The sequence below is a fragment of the Bos taurus genome, chromosome 2 (assembly GCF_002263795.3).
Source record: "Bos taurus isolate L1 Dominette 01449 registration number 42190680 breed Hereford chromosome 2, ARS-UCD2.0, whole genome shotgun sequence".
NCBI lineage: Eukaryota > Metazoa > Chordata > Mammalia > Artiodactyla > Bovidae > Bos > Bos taurus.
In genome coordinates, this window is record NC_037329.1 from 36,469,609 (window position 1) to 36,488,429 (window position 18,821).

General features: G+C 39.9%; 1 protein-coding gene across 1 annotated transcript in view; it reads left to right on the forward strand.

Annotated features, from left to right (window-relative positions):
- Window positions 1-18,821, forward strand: part of LY75 (lymphocyte antigen 75) — a gene marked incomplete at its 3' end in the record, with an annotated part of 90,757 nt that overhangs the window by 15,105 nt on the left and 56,831 nt on the right. Inside the window, 8 exon segments of the mRNA NM_001001158.1 lie at window positions 4,377-4,487; window positions 5,990-6,130; window positions 8,532-8,726; window positions 9,680-9,837; window positions 13,910-14,020; window positions 14,814-14,902; window positions 15,051-15,220; window positions 17,278-17,477. Of these exon segments, the coding sequence (NP_001001158.1) occupies window positions 4,377-4,487; window positions 5,990-6,130; window positions 8,532-8,726; window positions 9,680-9,837; window positions 13,910-14,020; window positions 14,814-14,902; window positions 15,051-15,220; window positions 17,278-17,477 (1,175 nt within the window).

Here is an 18,821-nt window from a genome sequence, read left to right on the forward strand (position 1 = left end):
TTTTGAATATTAACCCCTTATAGGATAAATGATATGCAAATATCTTCTCACATTGGTAGGTTCTCTTGTTGTGTTGGTAGTTTCCTTTGCTGTGCAGAAGCCTTCTGGATTTATACAGGCGAGTTTGTTTACTTGTGCTTTCGCTTCTTTCGCCTAAGGAAATATATCCAGAAACATTCTAAGACTGATGTCAGAGAACATACTGCCTATGTTTTCTCCTAGGAGTTTTATGGTTTCAGGTCATAGATTCAGATTTTGAATCCATTCTGAGCTGATTTTTTAATACGGTACAAGACAGTGGTCTAGTTTCATTCTTTCGCACATGGTGGTGTCCAGTTTTCCCAATGCCATTTATTGAAAGGACTATCCTTTCTCCGTTGTATGTTCTTTGTTATAAATCAGTTGCCCATATATGCATGGCTATATTTCTGAGCTCTCAATTATGTTCTTTTGATCTGTGTGTCTGTTTTTCCTGCCAATACTATACTGTTTTAATTACTCTAGCTTTGTGATATAATTTGAAATCAGGGAGTGGTTACCTCCAGCTTTGTTTTTTTTCTCAGGATTGCTTTGGTTATTTGGGGTCTTTTGTTGTTCCATATGAATCTTGTTTGTATAAAATTTTGTTCTATTTCTATGAAAAACATCACGGAGAGACCTTGAGAGTGTTGTGTTGTGTGAAATTAGTCAGACATATAAAGACAAGTACTGTATGGCTTTACTCATGTGACATATTTAAATAAACAAATACATAAACAGCAAAACAAAAACATAGATAGAGAACAGAATAATGGTTATAAGATGAGAAGCAGGAAGAGAAGTGGGTGAAATGGCTAAAAGTGGTGAAGTGGCTAAAAGAAGTCAACTATATAGGAACAGATGGAAACTAAAATTTGGTGGTGAGCACGCCACCAAATATAGAAGTTGAAATATAATGTTGCACACATGAAATTTATGTTATAAACCAGTGTAACCACAAAAAAAGTCTGCTGGTCTTCTGTCATGGTTTTTGGCTTAAACTTTATTCAGATCTCTTTCTTATTCTTTTAACGCTTTCTTGTGTTATTCAGAACTTGAATAATCAGATCTCTTGAATGGAAATCTGTCAAAGAAACATAATTTTGGCTACTGTTAGGCAATGGAATTCTATTCCAGACCCCGCTGAAAACTTACAAAAAACACTATTGAAAATTAAAAGTTTCAATAAATTTGTCTCCCAGAATACTGACATTTGGAAGCTAATGGCTTCTGTGAGGGAAAAAGTTGTCAAAGTGTGACTGTCAACACCAGTCCAAACAGTCTGATGATGCATTTGAAGGAATAAATGTTGCAGGATTTCTTTATGCATCAATTTTCTTTAATAACAAGTAATAGAGGATAATGAGTTATGGATTCAGTTGTCTGCTGTCCCTGGCCACACACTCCCCACAATTTTTTGCTTATCAGTAATGTCAGATGTGCAGTCCTTTCTAATTTTCCAAGCTTCTTTTTCACTGTGAGTGCTCAATATGCCTAATTATGATTGCTGATTTCCTAAGACCTAAGAAAGCTGTACTTTGACATCTGAAACTCAGAGTAACCAAATCTGAAGCATTTCTTGAAATTTCTGTTAATATTGTTTCCCTTCCCTGAAAACTAGCAGGTGTAAACAGTGGACTGGGAATAGTGAGGCCCACAAAAGGGCTTCCCAGGTGGTGCCAGTGGTAAAGAACCTGCCTGCCAATGCACGAGACACAAGAGATGTGGGTTTCATCCCTGGATTGGGAAGCTCCCCTGGAGAAGGGAATGGCAACCTGCTCCAGTATTCTTGCCTGGAAAATTCCATGGACAGAGGAGCCTGGCAGGCTATGGTCCATGGGGTCGCAGAGTCAGACACGACTGAGCGACTGAACACACAACACACACACAAAAGTGAGTCAGAAATTTGTGATCAAAGTGCTTGGTCTAGTCGGGGAAATAAGAGTTGTACAGACACAAACATAGTGGGGAATGTTATTCCCAAATGATCTCTGGGTTTGGTAGCTAGTGGTTGGATGGGACTAGGGAATTTGCTGACAGAAATAAAGTAGGATCGTCCCTCTTGAAGATAAATCCCACACAGTCTAAAAGAGCATTCTTTCTTCTCTGTGCCTGCCCTGCACCTAATTAGTTTATTTTGATTTTGTTTTACTAATAAAAGGGGCCTACCAGTGGGGGATTCGGTTTGCTCATATTCACTAGATTTTGTTTGGGAGTCGAATGTCCTGTGGCTCTGTCCTTCTCAGGGACCTCTAATCATAGACTGATCCCAGAGCTACAAAGGAGGACCTACAATCCCCAGAGCAGGAACAGCACATTTCTATTCTTCTCAATTTGTCTCTTCCCTGAGAGACTGCTCACTTTGACCTCCCTTGATAGTTGGCCCAAGGCTAGGACAGTCTAGGTCAGGGCCCCTGCTGGCTGTGGCCTTTCTGATGTTCCTCTCAGATCCATGACCATTATCAGGCCCTACAGTTTCTCACTGTGGGGAGAGGAATAGAAATATAGAGTCACGTCTGAAAAGGGGTATTGGGGATGGTCAAGAATATCTAGTTCAGTGGACTTGCCCATTGATTAGACATAGGGACTTAAGCTAGCAATCATCTTTTTGTTGATGGCAAAGACAGGCAGAGACAGAGTCTCAAATTAGTCCACACCCGCTTCCCTGGTGGCTCAGACAGTAAAGAGTCTGCCTGCAGTGTGGGAGACCTGAGTTCAATCCCTGGGCCAGGAAGATCCCCTGGAGAAGGACATGGCAACCCACTCCAGTATTCTTGGCTGGAAAATCCCATGGATGGAGAATCCTGACAGCCTACAGTCCATGGGGTCACAAAGAGTCAGACGTGACTGAGTGACTTCACTTTCTTTTCTTTTCTTTCTACCAAACATTCCTCCAAATGTATCATAGCATTCCTTGCTTGGACTAGATGAAGGAAAAAAGTCCAGCTCCAAATTGTCCAGACCATGTAAGAAATCCCAGACCAGGGAAGAAATCCCTACCCTTTGCATTTGCCCAACCAGAGCCTTTCAAATTTATCACATCCACAGAAAGACACACACAAACTTTTGAGCACTGGTGTTATCAGCATAGTCACAATTTTAAAATCTTATGATTCTAGTGAGGAATAAGGCATGAGTCATCATCAATACAGATCACAAATAGAACATGGTGATGAAGTAAACAGGAGCCTGACACCTTCCAAACACCATTTTGTTCCATTGTAAATGTTTACTTTTTGTGTGCAGGTGAACAATAGGATTATTCAAAGGAAGCAGTACGGTTATTCAGAATTCCTGCTGGGGGATATCTGAAAAGGTTTCATGGAAAAGAGGACATTGAACTTGGGATAGATGGGAAGGGTTGGTCCCCTATATAGTATCCCTGGTTAGAAATGAATGAATGAAAGGAATTCTGAATGTCAGGTATGGTTAAATCTGGAGTACCATATATATGTTATAATTTCCAGGACTGCTTTAGGAATGCTGGAAAATCAATCCCATTTACTAACAAAGAAAGATGTACATTAGATTAATTCCTCAAGGTCTTGCTATACCAGTGCTGACAGCCCTTGTTTATGCTAACAAGGTGAAAAAAAAGGAAAAATCCAGTGTTCCCTTCAGCATTCTCTTCAAGCCATCTACTCAAACATCCACCTCTCCTTCCTTAGTAGAAAGAGTATCCTTATCTCTCTCCTTGAGAAAAGTGAGGTCAACCCTTAGTTTCTCACTATCACACTTACTATTTTTTATCTATCAATGCTGTTATTTCTCCATCTGGTTCAATGTTAACTACTTCCTCCAAGCTGTTTGTAATCTCATCAACTGTTTATTCTCTTATATTTTTATCAAAACTCTATGGACTCTTCCCAAATAGGCTCTAAACCTGTTTAAACATCTACCATTAAATTTTTTTCCCCTGGATCCTGAACTTCTGTAGAACATCCCTGCTTCTATCTTTCACAGTGAAGCTCCTGGAAAGCATAGTGTATCCTTATGTTTCACTCTTAACCTCATATTTATTTCTCACTGGAGTGATAATTGGTCCTCTGTTCCTACCATCTTCTTCCCAGAATCTTCATTCTGTTTTTTTTCAATACACATGGACCCATACAACCATGGAAGAACTGAGCAAGCTAATGGAGAAGCTGGATTGGATTAACTTAGCAGCCTTTGGGTTTCTCAATGGACAGAAGTTGTGTTGCCTGTCAGCATCACCTGCCTTTGTTGGATACAGTCCCCTACAGGGTTCCTGCCTTATAATCAAGACCTGCAGATGTTTTGCTAGTAGTATAAACTTAAGTCTGGATTATTAATAACACATAATTTTATCACTTTTTAAACCTGTGTAATTCTTACAGGAAAAGAAGGCATTGCGAGAATTTTCTGGATTGGTCTAAATCAGCTGTACTCTGCTAGAGGCTGGGAATGGTCAGACCACAGGCCGTTAAACTTTCTCAACTGGGACCCAGGTAACTGCCTGCTCTTCCATTTACAAAGCATAAACTTCAAAAAACAACAACAACAACAACAACAACCTTCCCACTCCCTGGGAGCTTATACAAATTTCAGACTCTCAGAAGAATTTTTTTTTTCCTTGAACCCTTCTTTATTGTGATTCCATTATAGCCAAGTTGACCCCCACCACGGGCAACTGAGCATTTGTCCCTAATCTTTAGAGTGACCCTGCATTTTTAGGTAGGAGCAGAAAGAGCCCCACTCCACAGCCCAGGAACCTTTCTGTGTCCCTGAGAGGACTTGACATGTCCATGACTGACCCATATTGCATTTCATCTGCAGCTTAACTCTAATATGGCAATAATTCAGTTCAGTTGCTTAGTTGTGTCTGACTCTTATAAACCCCATGGACTGCAGCACACCAGGCTTCCCTGTCCATCACCTACTCCTGGAGCATGCTCAAACTCATGTCCATTGAGTTGGTGATGCCATCCAGTGGAAATAATTCCTCATTCTCAAACTCCTGAAGTCTTCCACTGCAGCACCCAAGTACTGACAACATAATGGTTATATTTTCATATACAAATAAATATCCTTAAGAAAATTTTATAGTGAATAAAACAAAACCCTAGTTAGTCAAAAGGTTTTCACCCTCCCCAAAAAAGGTTTGCTGCTAAGTCACTTCAACGTGTCCGACTCTGTGCGACCCCATAGACAGCCCACCAGGCTCCATCCCTGGGATTCTCCAGGCAAGAACACTGGAGTGGGTTGCCATTTCCTTCTCCAATGCATGAAAGTGAAAAGTGAAAGTGAAGTCGCTCAGTTGTGCCCGACTCTCAGCGACCCCATGGACTGCAGCCTACCAGGCTCCTCCATCCATGGGATTTTCCAGGCAAGACTACTGGAGTGGGGTGCCATTGCCTTCTCCAAAAAAGGTTTAGATATCTTTTTTAAAAAATAAAATCATAGGCTTCTGATAAAATGTAGAATGTAAAAGTTAACACTAACTTCACTACCAAAGTATTCTACATACATATAATAAAAATGAGATAAGTGCAATAAAATACCAATTCATTGGCATCAGTTAATAGAATTTTCTTAGTAAATAAATTCTCTATTATCTCAGTAAGTAGAATCTTTAAAGATAATTTAATCTTAAAGCCTTGAAGGCATAGCAGAATCATAAATTAGCATTTTATTGGGTAGGGTAGCAAATTAAGAATTACTGACCACAGGATATGACAGGCAGATTGGTTAGGGGCAGAGGTTTGGTTTTTGGTTTTGTTTTTTAAATTAGCTACAACATATCAGAGTATTTCTACTCCTGTGTCCTATATTTAAGAAGACATAGTTAAACATGTGATTGTCTATTGCAGCTTATACATCTCAATGTAGTTAAAAGTTTTAACTATTTCATGAGTTCCAATAAATAAAGTTAAGAATACAAATTATTTTTTCTAACCACTACCCTTGCCCTAACCTTCTTCTTTTAACTCTGAAAATCTTGCCATTTCAGATGTGCTGATGACACCTATCATTGGCAGATCTAGCTGTGCAAGAATGGATGCCGATTCGGGTCTGTGGCAGAGTTTTTCCTGCGAGGCTCAACTGCCCTATGTCTGTGAGAAACTGTTAAATAGCACAGTGGAGTTGACAGGTACCTTTCTCACTTCCTCCAACAAAGGTCTCAAAATTGGTTTTGTGAAATCAAGCAAATCCATTTCAGATACCTGTTTCCCCCTTTCCTTCACCTGATACTGCCAATGCAGGAAGGTATTTGATATTGACCCTGTGGTTAGATATTATAAACTATACATGAATAAAGCTTTATCTTGCTATATGCTCATAAGAAGGCAGAGATATTCTAGATAGGAAATATAGTTTTCTTCACAGGTGGCTATTCTTTCTCTGGAGCAGTGGTTCCCCAGACCAAGAGCATCAGCTTCACCTGTACCTGTTAGAAATGCAGATTCTTAGGACGTACCCATATTTACTAAATGAGATACTCTGAGGATGGGGATCCCCAACCTGTGCTTCCAGGGCCTTCCCTGGTGGTCAGGTGATTAAGAATCTGCTTCCCAATGCAGGAGACACAGTTTTGATCCCTGGTTGGGGAACTGAGATCACACATGCCATGGAGTAGCTAAGCCCACACATAACTAGAGAGTCTGTGCACTCCAACAAAAGATCCTGCATTACCCAAGGAAGATCCCACGTGCTGCAACTAAGACCTGCCATAGCCAAATACATAAATAAATTTTTTTTTTAAGACTCTGGATTTAAAAAAAAAACAAAAGTTGCTTTGAGAAAAGAAAAAAAGCCTTCCAGGTGATTCTGATACACTCTTAAGTTTGAGAGCCACACTCTAAGGAGAGGTCTTATATATGACCTGCCTCTATGGGGAGTGAAAAATGATGGACATAGGAATTGCCCTACAATGCCCACCCACCTCTCTGCTTTACCAGGCTGATTCTGACAAATGAGGTAGAAAGGAGAGGTGTAGACGGACAAAATATGTGTGCAGAGGTGTTTTTTCCCAGGGAGTTTGGGAGTAAGAGAGACACAGGACAGCTGAAACTTCCAAGGTCCAGAAAAGTTTGAGAAGTGTTCAAAAGAATGGAGGAGAGAAATATCCTTATTGTCTTGCTTGGGGCCCACCATATACCCGGTATTTGATTAAATCCTCTTTGAGTACTTAAAACTGGGAGAAGAGGTTTTAAATTGTCTTGTGCTTTAAAGAATGTTGAGGGAAGAGAATAAAGCATAAAATTTCCTATCATCCAAATAGGAGCATAAAGCTGTTCTTTTAAGATTAAAAAATAATAGGGGAAAATGAACAGTCATCTTCCAAGTTTATTCAAACCAATTTTAGTCCATACAACAAAAGGCATAGCAGAAAGGACAGCACCAATGAAAATAAACCAGGGTGACTTATATAGATCAAATAAATATCCTTTAGTAGCAATTATTAAGTAAATCACGATGTTTCCACATGATTGAACAAATGCATTTATTAACATAACTGTGCCAGCAGGAAAATACAAAGAACAGAACAAAATCATATGTTTACTTATCATTGTAATCTTGTAAAAATATGTATTCATAGAGACAAAGACTATAATATGAAAACAATTATTTTAAGTTCAATTGTGAGTGTTTTTCCCTCTGTTCCTTTATTATAATTGTAAAATATAATAATAAGTGCTATTTCAGAATCTTAAAGTTAATTGAGTTATTTTACAAGTGTGAGAAGGTGAACCTGGTTTTATCCTTTAGTAAAAAACACACTGTCCACATTTTGAAGATGTGTTTTCTTATAACATTCCAAATGGTCCAAATCCGTGAAGCCTGAATAGCTGAACTACTTTCTAGTTTTGTTAAGAGGGGTAGACGTATTCTTTATGGTTTATACCCCGCTCTTTTTCTCTAATGTTTTTGACCATCACTTGGCTAAATTTTATTATAGTCAAAACAAAGAATCCCTCATTCCATGAGGCCTGTAGGACTAGTAGAGGGCAGGAAAGAAGAGGTCCAGAGATGCTCTTTGCTCTTTCCCTTCATGATGCCATTTCGTGGATGTGAAGTGAATAAATGTCTTATTATGTTCCTTAAATCTCTGCTTGTTTGTTCAGCCATGAGCATGAATGTACATTCCCTTGCTAAGCTGACCATACCTGAAACGGAAGCTTAACGTTATAATCTCTCAAAGGCAGAGACTGGAGGGGAGCATCACAAATCCCATACCCAGGAAGAGATTTGTCAATTACTGACTTACCCCACACTTTTCTTCTGTCTACTAGGACTCAGGGAAATCCCTCTATAAATAGTCTATAGCCAGCCATATAGCAAATTTGTATCACTCTAAAGTCACATTATTGTCTGAATCCCTGCAGTCACTCTTATGATGCTGTGCACTGCATAAATTCATGTCACTGTACCATCTAAAATCCCGTTCTTCAGTTTTCCAGAAGCCTTATGATTCAGGAAAGAATTTGCAATGTTATTGATTCAAAATAGCTGTATCTTTACTGGAATATAAATAGCTTCTTTTCCTCCAGATATGTGGACATACTCAGATACCCACTGTGATGCTGCAGACTGGGTGCCAAATGATGGCTTTTGCTATCTGCTGGTCAATGAAAGTGATTCCTGGGATAAGGCGCATACGACATGCCAAACCTTCAGCAGTGACCTCATCAGCATTCATTCTCTAGCAGATGTGGAGGTAGTTGTCACAAAACTTCATAATGGGGGTAAGTTTTTAAGATATCCTCTTAAAAAGAGATTTAAAACATTTTAAAGTATCCCTGTTTTCAGACTCTTAGAGAGAATGAAAACCTTACAGTTTGATCCAATTTTGATCAGTATTATCCAATAGAATTTTCTGCCGTGGTGGAACTGGCAGAAAATCCGTGCTGTCATTCAGTAACCACCAAGCACTTGTGGCTTTTGAACCCTAGAAATGTAGCCAGAGTGACTGGAGAATTGAATTTTTGCTTTCATTTCATTTTAATTGATTTACGATTTTAAATAGTTGCATGTAGCAAGCGGCTACCAACCTGACGGTACAACCACTGACTGAATAATTTCCCTCATCTCATAAGCTAAATGCTATTTAAATTCCTCCCGACACTTAAGTGATGATTACCTCGCTATTATAATTATTCGGAAGCTAAAAAATGAACAAAACACCAGAGAGCCAGTATTAAGGTCTGCTCCTACGATTCACCCACAGTAATAGTACAACTGAGGGACTTCACTTTGACTTTTCACTTTCAGATACCTATATTCTGTGCCAGCGTGGTGCCAGTTGTTTGACCTGGCAAAGCAGTACAGTCATTCAGTGATGAACAATATTCTTATTCTAACTGAAATATCTATGACTGTTAGTAGAATTTCATTATTTCTCATAAAGCAAGGTTTATCTAAACCAGGTTTCAGGAACACCCAGCCTACAGATCGTAGTACAGCTAGCTGTTCCGCCTGTGTACCCTGCCTGCATAAGTGACCTGAAAAGCCCTCTTCATCAGGCCAGCCTAACATATCAACATTGTTACAAGCTAATTAAGAATATCACTTTCCTGAATTAAAAGAAAAAGAAATACCATCAAGACTGCTAATACCCCTTATCAAAATGTAAAAATCAGCAGTAGTTTCCATGTGGAAGTATGTGACTGAGTAACCAAACAAAACATTTTTCTTTTAGATGCTGAAGGGGAAATGTGGACAGGCCTTAGGAATATAAACACACCAGCCCTATTTCAGTGGTCAGATGGTACTGAAGTTACTCTAACTTACTGGGATGAGAATGAGCCACGTGTTCCCTATAATGAGACTCCCAACTGCGTTTCCTATTCAGGAAAGGTAGGAAACCTTGGATTTATTTATATCCTTACTGTTATACCTGATAATCTTATAATCAGGTGACTTTCATTGGAATATTTGTATTTAAACTAGGAAAGAAAATAAAAGGTAATCGAACTGTGGATTATCTTTCTAGTAACTGCTGAGAAAAGGTAAATAAAGCAATTACTAAAGAAGCAATCCAATTCCTGTCTGAGAGTATCTGCTCTGGTGTGAAAGAGATGAAGAGAATCTCTTTTGGAGCTGAGATTCTTGCGCCAAATGGTTTCTGAGAAGCTGCTTTCTCTCAGTAATATTTAGCAGGTAGCCACAATCTAACCAAATACCATTGTCTCATGTTCAGGTCAAGTGTTATGGAAAATTCTGAAAGAGATGGGAATACCAGACCACTTGACCTGCCTCTTGAGAAACCTATATGCAGGTCAGGAAGCAACAGTTAGAACTGGACATGGAACAACAGACTGGTTCCAAATAGGGAAAGGGGTACATCAAGGCTGTATACTGTCACCCTGCTTATTTAACTTCTATGCAGAGTACATCATGAGAAACACTGGGCTGGAAGAAGTACAGGCTGGAATCAAGATTGCCGGGAGAAATATCAATAACCTCAGATATGCAGATGACACCACCCTTATGGCAGAGAGTGAAGAGGAACTAAAAAGCCTCTTGATGAAAGTGAAAGAGGAGAGTGAAAAAGTTGGCTTAAAGCTCAACATTCAGAAAACGAAGATCATGGCATGCGGTCCCATCACTTCATGGGAAATAGATGGGGAAACAGTGGAAACAGTGTCAGACTTTAGTTTTTGGGGGCTCCAAAATCACTGCAGATGGTGATTGCAGCCATGAAATTAAAAGACACTTACTCCTTGGAAGAAAAGTTATGACCAACCTATATAGCATATTAAAAAGCAGAGACATTACTTTGCCAACAAAGGTCTGTCTAGTCAAGGCTATGGTTTTTCCAGTGGTCTTGTATGGATGTGAGAGTTGGACTGTGAAGAAAGCTGAGCGCTGAAAATTGATGCTTTTGAACTGTGGTGTGGAGAAGACTCTTGAGAGTCCCTTGGACTGCAAGGAGATCCAACCAGTCCATCCTAAAGGAGATCAGTCCTGGGTGTTCATTGGAAGGACTGATGCTAAAGCTGAAACTCCAGTACTTTGGCCACCTCATGAGAAGAGTTGACTCATTGGAAAAGACTCTGATTCTGGGAAGGATTGAGGGCAGGAGGAGAAGGGAACAACAGAGGATGAGATGGCTGGATGGCATCACCAACTCGATGGACATGAGTTTGGGTGAACTCCGGGAGTTGGTGATGGACAGGGAGGCCTGGCTTGCTGCAGTTCATGGGGTCGCAAAGAGTCAGACACGACTGAGAGACTGAACTGAGAAGTGAAAAAATGGTTTTATTAAAAATTAGGCCCAATAAACATCTTACTCCTATAGAGTTCATGAATGTTTATTGACCATGTTTCAGTTAAGAGTCCAGGATAAGCAATCTTTTTTTTTACTTTATTTTAATTGGGGGCTAATTACTTTACAATATTGTGGTGGTTTTTGCCATACATTCACATGAATCAGCCATCTGTGTACATGTGTTCCCCATCCTGACCCTCCCTCCCCCGTCCCTCCCCATCCCATACCTCAGGGTCATCCCAGTGTACCAGCCCTGAACACCCTGTCTCATGTACAGGATAAGCAATCTTGAGCCAAAGGGACACAAGTGTCTCTATATTTTTGTTTTTAGCACTTTCCTGTGAACTGCTGTTTAGGAGGCTGATTGTATCACCCAAACTTCTAGAGAAGCTTAAGTGGAAGCAATAAATTGTAGGGCTGTTTAGAAGTGTTTCACTGGAAAAGATGATTTTCAGTTCAGTTCAGTTGCTCAGTTGTGTCTGACTCTTTGCGCCCACATGGACTGCAGCATGCCAGGCTTCCCTGTCCATCACCAACTCCCGGAGCCTACTCAAACTCATGTCCATTGCATCGGTGATGCCATCCAACTGTCTCATCCTCTGTCATCCCCTTCTACTCCTGCCTTCAATCTTTCCCAGCATCAGGGTCTTTTCCAATGAGTCGGTTCTTCGCGTCAGGTGTCCAAAGTATTGGAGTTTCAACTTCCGCATCAGTCCTTCAAATGAACATTCAGGACAGATTTCCTTTAGGATGGACTGGTCGGAGCACCTTGCAGTCCAAGGGACTCTCAAGAGTCTTCTCCAACACCACAGTTCAAAAGCATCAATTCTTTGGCAATCAGCTTTCTTTATAGTCCAACTCTCACATCCATACATGACTACTGGAAAAACCATAGCTTTGACTAGATGGACCTTTGTTGGTAAAGTAAGTCTCTGCTTTTTAAAATGCTGTCTAGGTTGTTCATAGTTTTTCTTCCAAGGAGCAAGCATCTTTTAATTTCATGGCTGCAGTCACCATCTGCAGCAATTTTGGAGCCCCCCAAAATAAAGTTTCTCACTATTTCCATTGTTTCCCCATCTATTTGCCATGAAGTGATGGGACCGGATGCCATGATCTTAGTTTTCTGAATGTTGAGTGTTAAGCCAACTTTTTCATTCTCCTTTTTCACTTTCATCAAGAGATTCTATTTCTTCTTTGCTTTTTGCCATAAGGGTGGTGTCATATGGGTATCTGAGGTTATTGATACATCTCCTGGCAATCTTGATTCCAGCTTGTGCTTCATCCAGCCCATCATTTCACATGATGTACTCTGCATATAAGTTAAATAAGCAGCATGACAGTATACAGCCTTGACGTACTCCTTTCCCAATTTGGAACCAGTCTGTTGTTTCATGTCCAGTTCTAACTGTTGCTTCCTGACCTGCATACAAATTTCTCAGAAGACAGATCAGGTGCTCTGGTATTCCCATCTCTTGAAGAATTTTCCACAGTTTGTTATGATCCACCCAAAGGCTTTGGTGTAGTCAATAAAGCAAAAGTAGATGTTTTTCTGGAATTCTCTTGCTTTTTCAATGATCCGGTGGATGTTGGCAATTTGATCTCTGGTCCCTCTGCCTTTTCTAAATCCAGCTTGAACATCTGGAAGTTCACAGTTCATGTACTGTTGACGCCTGGCTTGGAGAATTTTGAGCATTACTTTACTAGCGTGTGAGATGAGTGCAATTGTGCGTTAGTTTGGACATTCTTTGGCATTGCCTTTCTTTGGGATTGGAATGAAAACTGACCTTTTCCAGTCCTGTGGCCACTGCTGAGTTTTCCAGATTTGCTGGCATACTGAGTGTAACACTTCCACAGCATCATCTTAAAAGATGTTTTTAGAAGGGTATAAAGCTGAATTTAGAAGGGTGTCACATTTAAAAGGATACACAGAATATCTTTAAAAGAATATGAAAGGTTGAAATGAGGTCCCACAAGCCACAGTGAACTGATGGCTTACCTAGATGGTTTCCAGTGTTCAAAACTGACCCTTATCACAACTGACTTTCTAAAATTTCATTCAAAGAAAGCATAGTGACTCAAGCCAAATAAATGTTAAGTAACGTATTTGAAAGAGAGAACTTTGACATCTGGACTGAAGTGGAGTTGGAAGGAAATTTTGATTCTACACTTCTTAGAGAGCAGTTATTCTGATCACTATCTTCTCACACGTGAGGAGACTGAGACGGGGAGGTTAAGTGACCTGCCCAAAGGTATTAATCCGCGGACAAACTTTGGCTGTGTCCTATGGAAGGAGATTAGAACGCTGGCAAGTCTTTTTGGGCTGGGTTTTTCTCTCTTCAACTTCTGTATGGGTGCCCTTTAATAGTTTTTATTGTTACGCTTATAAGAAAATGAACTGCATCCCCATGGTGACCTTGAGGTGATGCAGAAGTAACAGGCTTCCAGTCTTGTTAGGTAGCATTTTCTAGGAGTATGGTCTCAGGTTTAATCGCTCAGTTATATTCATTCTCTCTGCCTCCCTTTCCTCCTTTCCCTCCTCCCCCTCATCCTCCCTGAGAGTTGTAAGAAGAAATTATCTTGATTTAAAATAAGTCCAATTCTAAATATATGGAAAATAATTTCTCTCGTGAAAGAAATGATTTTCTGTTTTTTTAAAAGCTTGGTCAGTGGAAGGTCCAGTCATGTGAAGAGAAACTTAAATATGTGTGTAAGAAAAAGGGAGAAAAATTGAATGACACAAGATCTGATAAAATATGTCCTCCAGAAGAGGTATGTAAAATGCCTGTGTAAATTTTTCTAAGCAATATTACACCTTTTTGGTTAGAGATGGTAACTGAATTTAAACAGTTTAAACTTGGAAAACAGAAGAGATTACTAGCTTCTGTTCATTTACATTAGACCAAGCCAGAAGGCAGTGAATCATAGTATATCAGCATTCCTACAGAAGAGAAAAAAAGAGTTATAGGAAAAAGAATTACCTATTCATGAATTTCTATAAGAATATATGTGATTACTCTTCTCAATGCTGATTTTTTTTTTACTTCTACTCATATTATTCTTGATCAAAAATAATTGAGCTAACAACTGTTATACTCTTAAAATGAACGAGGCATTGTGCTGTGCTAAGTCGCTTCAGTTGTGTTCGACTCTTTACGACCTCATGGACTGTAGCCCACCAGGCTTATCTGTCCATAGGATTCTCTAGGCAAGAATCTGGAGTGGGTTGCCATGCCTTCCACCAGGGGATCTTCCCAACCCAGGGATCGAACCCACATCTCTTATGTCTCTGGAATTGGCAGGCAGATTTTTTACCACTAGCACCACCTGGGAAGCCCGAGAAAGACATTGAGGGTAAAGAAAATTAAGACATACCTTCTGTCTGACACGGGATCACAAGCTTATGGAGGTTATCCATGAAATTATATCCCACCCTCATCATGTGTATGAATTCCCTGGCTGTGTCCTTAATTTCCATTAGTTGTAAGATGTTAACCTGTGTAGCAGAACCTTGCTTGTCACCAATTCCTGAAGACAGTGTGATGATATTTTTCCTCTGATTTAGGGCTGGAAGAGACATGGAGAGACCTGTTACAAGATTTACAAGGATGAGGTCCCCTTTGGGACCAACTGCAATCTGACTATAACTAGCAGGTGTGACCATCAGTAAACACGTACTAGTGAACTTTTAACTCTGGGCTCCTTTGCCAAATAATCTTCCTTAAAAACAAAGTTCATCTTCAATTTATATAGTAATTCTGTCGTTGTAAAAACACCTACTGATCTGACTTTCATTTTATAGATTTGAGCAAGAATACCTAAATGATATGATTAAAAAGCATACCATGTCTCCAGAAAAATACTTCTGGACTGGCCTGAGAGATACAGATGCAAATGGAGAGTATAGCTGGGCAAGTGTTGGTGGAGTAAAGCGGGCTGTAACCTTTTCCAATTGGAATTTTTTTGAGCCAGGTAGGTGCCTTAGCCTTTAAAGCAGTAGAATACAGTGATGTGAGAGACAGCTTTCCTCCCAGATTTATTCTTCACTTACCTTTGAAATGTGAAGGAGATGATGATCATCTGGACTAGTCTTTCTATAGAACCGTAAATAGAAGCAGTGACCATGCCTCCCCTGTGAAATCCTCAGGGATTGCCCAGAAAACGCTGGAAAATTTGGTTCTCAGAAACCACCATCTAATGGCACAGAACTAGAACTGTTGGTGTGAGTTTAACGTCTTTTCCATAAAACTCTCAAACAAACCTGAAAGTCTCATCATGAGCACTTTACATTTTCACCTCTCTGCTTCTTAACTTCTTTCTCCAAAGTTGAATTGTGTTTCTTTTTTTCTCAAGGGGTGATAATTAAGGAGGCCATGAATTATTTATTCTGAAAGTTAGTTTATCCTTCTTTAGCCTACAGAATTGACCAGAATGAGCCATAGAATCAGGACATTTGAGCCTCAGAATTCCCTTTGGATTTTATTTTATTTTATTTTTTTAGAATTGAGGAAGCAGAGGCTTAGAAAGGTGATTTACTTGTCAAAGGTGACCTGATTATTGAACTAATAAAATCCTGATCTGATTTCTAAACCAATGCTTTTTAAAGGATTTTGACTTTGTTTGAGAGAACAGTTATGAAGCATTTGACTTTTCTTCCTTTGAATTATTTATATTTTCTTATGTTTTGTACAGTGAATCGTGAAGGCCATTTTTATAACATAAAACTTGGAGCATGTGAATGTATAGTTAAACACAATATTTGAGATAGAGAACGCCCACAAAATTTGTAATACGTGATCATGAATATAAATATGAGTGGTATTGATAATATCAAAGTCGTCTTTTTACTTGTGGAACATGGAGGATACAAGTGCTGATTCTGGTTAAATTTTATCTTAAATTAGAATGTTCTAATATACAAAACACATGCTTTCTTTTATTGACACTGTTATATTTCAGAGTCAATGTCAAATTCTTCCTGGATAAGCCTCAGTGGTTGAAAGGGTGTTCAGGAAGTAAGCTATAATGGCTATTCTCTCAGTCTGTAGCCAGAAAGACTGTCTTTAAGTTCTCTTTATCTTTTCACTCTCAGATTCAGCCAGTTTGGTCTGTACTGGGTAAGCCATGGCAGAGGGTAGACTAGGGGAAGATAGCACACCCACCCAGATGTGTTGTTTTTCCCAGTTTTTTCCAGTTCCTTGCTCCTCTTGCTGTCCCTGTGTTGCGAGACATGAGACTGAGTGGCTTCTCTGTGTGATGGGATGGAAGTCATCCTCATTACTTTGCAATGTGTGCTCTTCTTGTCCTTTGCCTATATTAAGCAGTGTGACGTCATGGGAAAGGGGGCATGGTATTTTGTTAGCAAATTTGGGTTCCAGTTCTGACTTCACCACTTACTAACTATGATTGTGGGCAAGTCACTCATTTTTCATCTGGAGATGGATCTGACAATACAAACTATCTTTTGATGTTGTAGTGAGTAAATACAGTTCTGGCTGACATAAATAGTAAACAAATGAGTGTTACCACACACCTCCTTTTACCTTTATTGAACCAGCTCTTCCTTTGGATTTGAATCTGGGAGTGTTTTGTTTTGAGGGTTACTTAGTTTCTCAAAAACTGTTGCAAGTTGTTAGGCGAATACAAACAATTTAGATTATACAGAGCATCGTGGTGGTGTAGGGTTCAGCTCTACACACACACTGCCTGGATTTCAGTTCCTGGTCAACCATTTACTCACATGTGACCTTGGACACATCACTAATCCTCACGGTACCTCAGTCTGACAATAGAATCCTCTCTATGTGAGGATCAATTCATTTAATCCTCTTAGAATAGTACCCGGCAAGTACAAGCGTGTCTTTGTATTACTGTCGTCATTATTATTGTGAAAGTACATTTATTTCCTCCATTTTCTTTCCTATTCTCGTCTGCCATCTTGAATCAAATGAGGAGTGTAGGCACTAGAAAGTATTTGTACTTAAATGTTCAAATGTAACTTTCAGTTAAACTTTTCCATTCAACCCCAGCTTCTCCAGGAGGGTGTGTGGTTATGGCTACTGGAAAGTCTCTTGGAAAGTGGGAGGTAAAAGACTGCAGAAGTTTCAGGGCACTTTCAATTTGCAAGAAAATGAGTCAACACTCTGAGCCCGAAAAAGCAGCCCCCAAGCCTGAAGACCCCTGTCCTGAAGGCTGGCACAGTTCCCCCTCAGGTCTTTCTTGTTATAAGGTAAGGTAATATTCTCATTCAATCCCTCAGTGAAGTCATCTCTCTCCTATCCTAGTCCATGTCCTTGCACAAACTCTGCTTCTCTGCGGACACATACATCACCTGCCAAAGTCCTTGTCAGAGTATCAGTAAACCTCTGTGTCAGAAAACCCATTTCCGTGTACACTCATATACTACCCAAAGGAGCAGGGCCAGAGTCAAAATGGTTCTTTCCTAGGGTTCTTTTGTTTTGGAAAGTTGGATAAGCTACATGCCATGGTGATACTTTGCTTATGATTCTCTTATCCCTCTAATTATTGTTGTCAAGTTCTGTCACTTCTTACAAGTCAAAGAATTTGTTTTAGAATTCGTATCAGCCAACTGTTCCCACAAAGAAATGATTTCATAATTTCATACTATCTCAAAATTCAGTGGCTATGACAACGCTTAGTCTCATGTTCACAGATCTCTGGGACAGATAGAGTTTGAATGATTGAATTTGGGCTTTAATAGTCAGCTCTGCTTTCAGTTATGGGTGAGCTGTACTGGCCTCCAGGCTATCAGCTGGGGTCTGCTGCTCTTCAATCTAGTGTCAGGCCAAAGGTGGAGCAGCTAGCAGGGGCTTATTCTTCTCATACTGAATTACTAGAGCTGGAAATGCAAGCCTAACCCAGGTAAGCATATTTTAGGCTTCTGCTCACTTTACTTTCACTGCTATCCCATCGATCACAGTAAGTCACATGGCTGAGCCCCAGGTCAAGGCTCAGGGACTTATCCTTCACCCACCAGGAAGCCATGATGGCAAGAGTGTGTAACTATATCACAGGGACTGAAAAATCAGGACCAGTAATTCAACCTACCATTGTGTCATCTGCCCCTCTTCTACTTTTGAAATGACTGTGGTTCATTTGGCATAAAATTAGTCATCACAAACCAAAGGAACAGTCCAAAGTGGCAAGTTTTGTTTTGCCATCTTCTGTAAACGTTCACACACCAGTGCAGTCTGCCCTTTGATTCTTCTTCATCAAAAGTAGTCCTGTACTTGTACAGGCCTCAGTGTATTATGTTCAAAATTTGCCGTTAGTGCCTTTCTTTGCAGAAATCTACTCCCAGAGCATTCATGTGTATTCTTTATAACCTTACTTCATTTTGTCTCTCAAGATTCTTGGACTGCAAGAGGACATGGTGTCATGTCAGAACAGTTCCCCAGCCTGGCTAAGGAAGGTTATCCCTCCAGTGACAGTGACTGGTGCCTGTGCCAGCCTCTGGTTGACACTCTGAGCAGGACCTGTCTGTGTCACAGTGAATGTGCCTATACCTCAGTCTACTACACTTCTAAGAATCCGTTTCAGAGACCCACACATT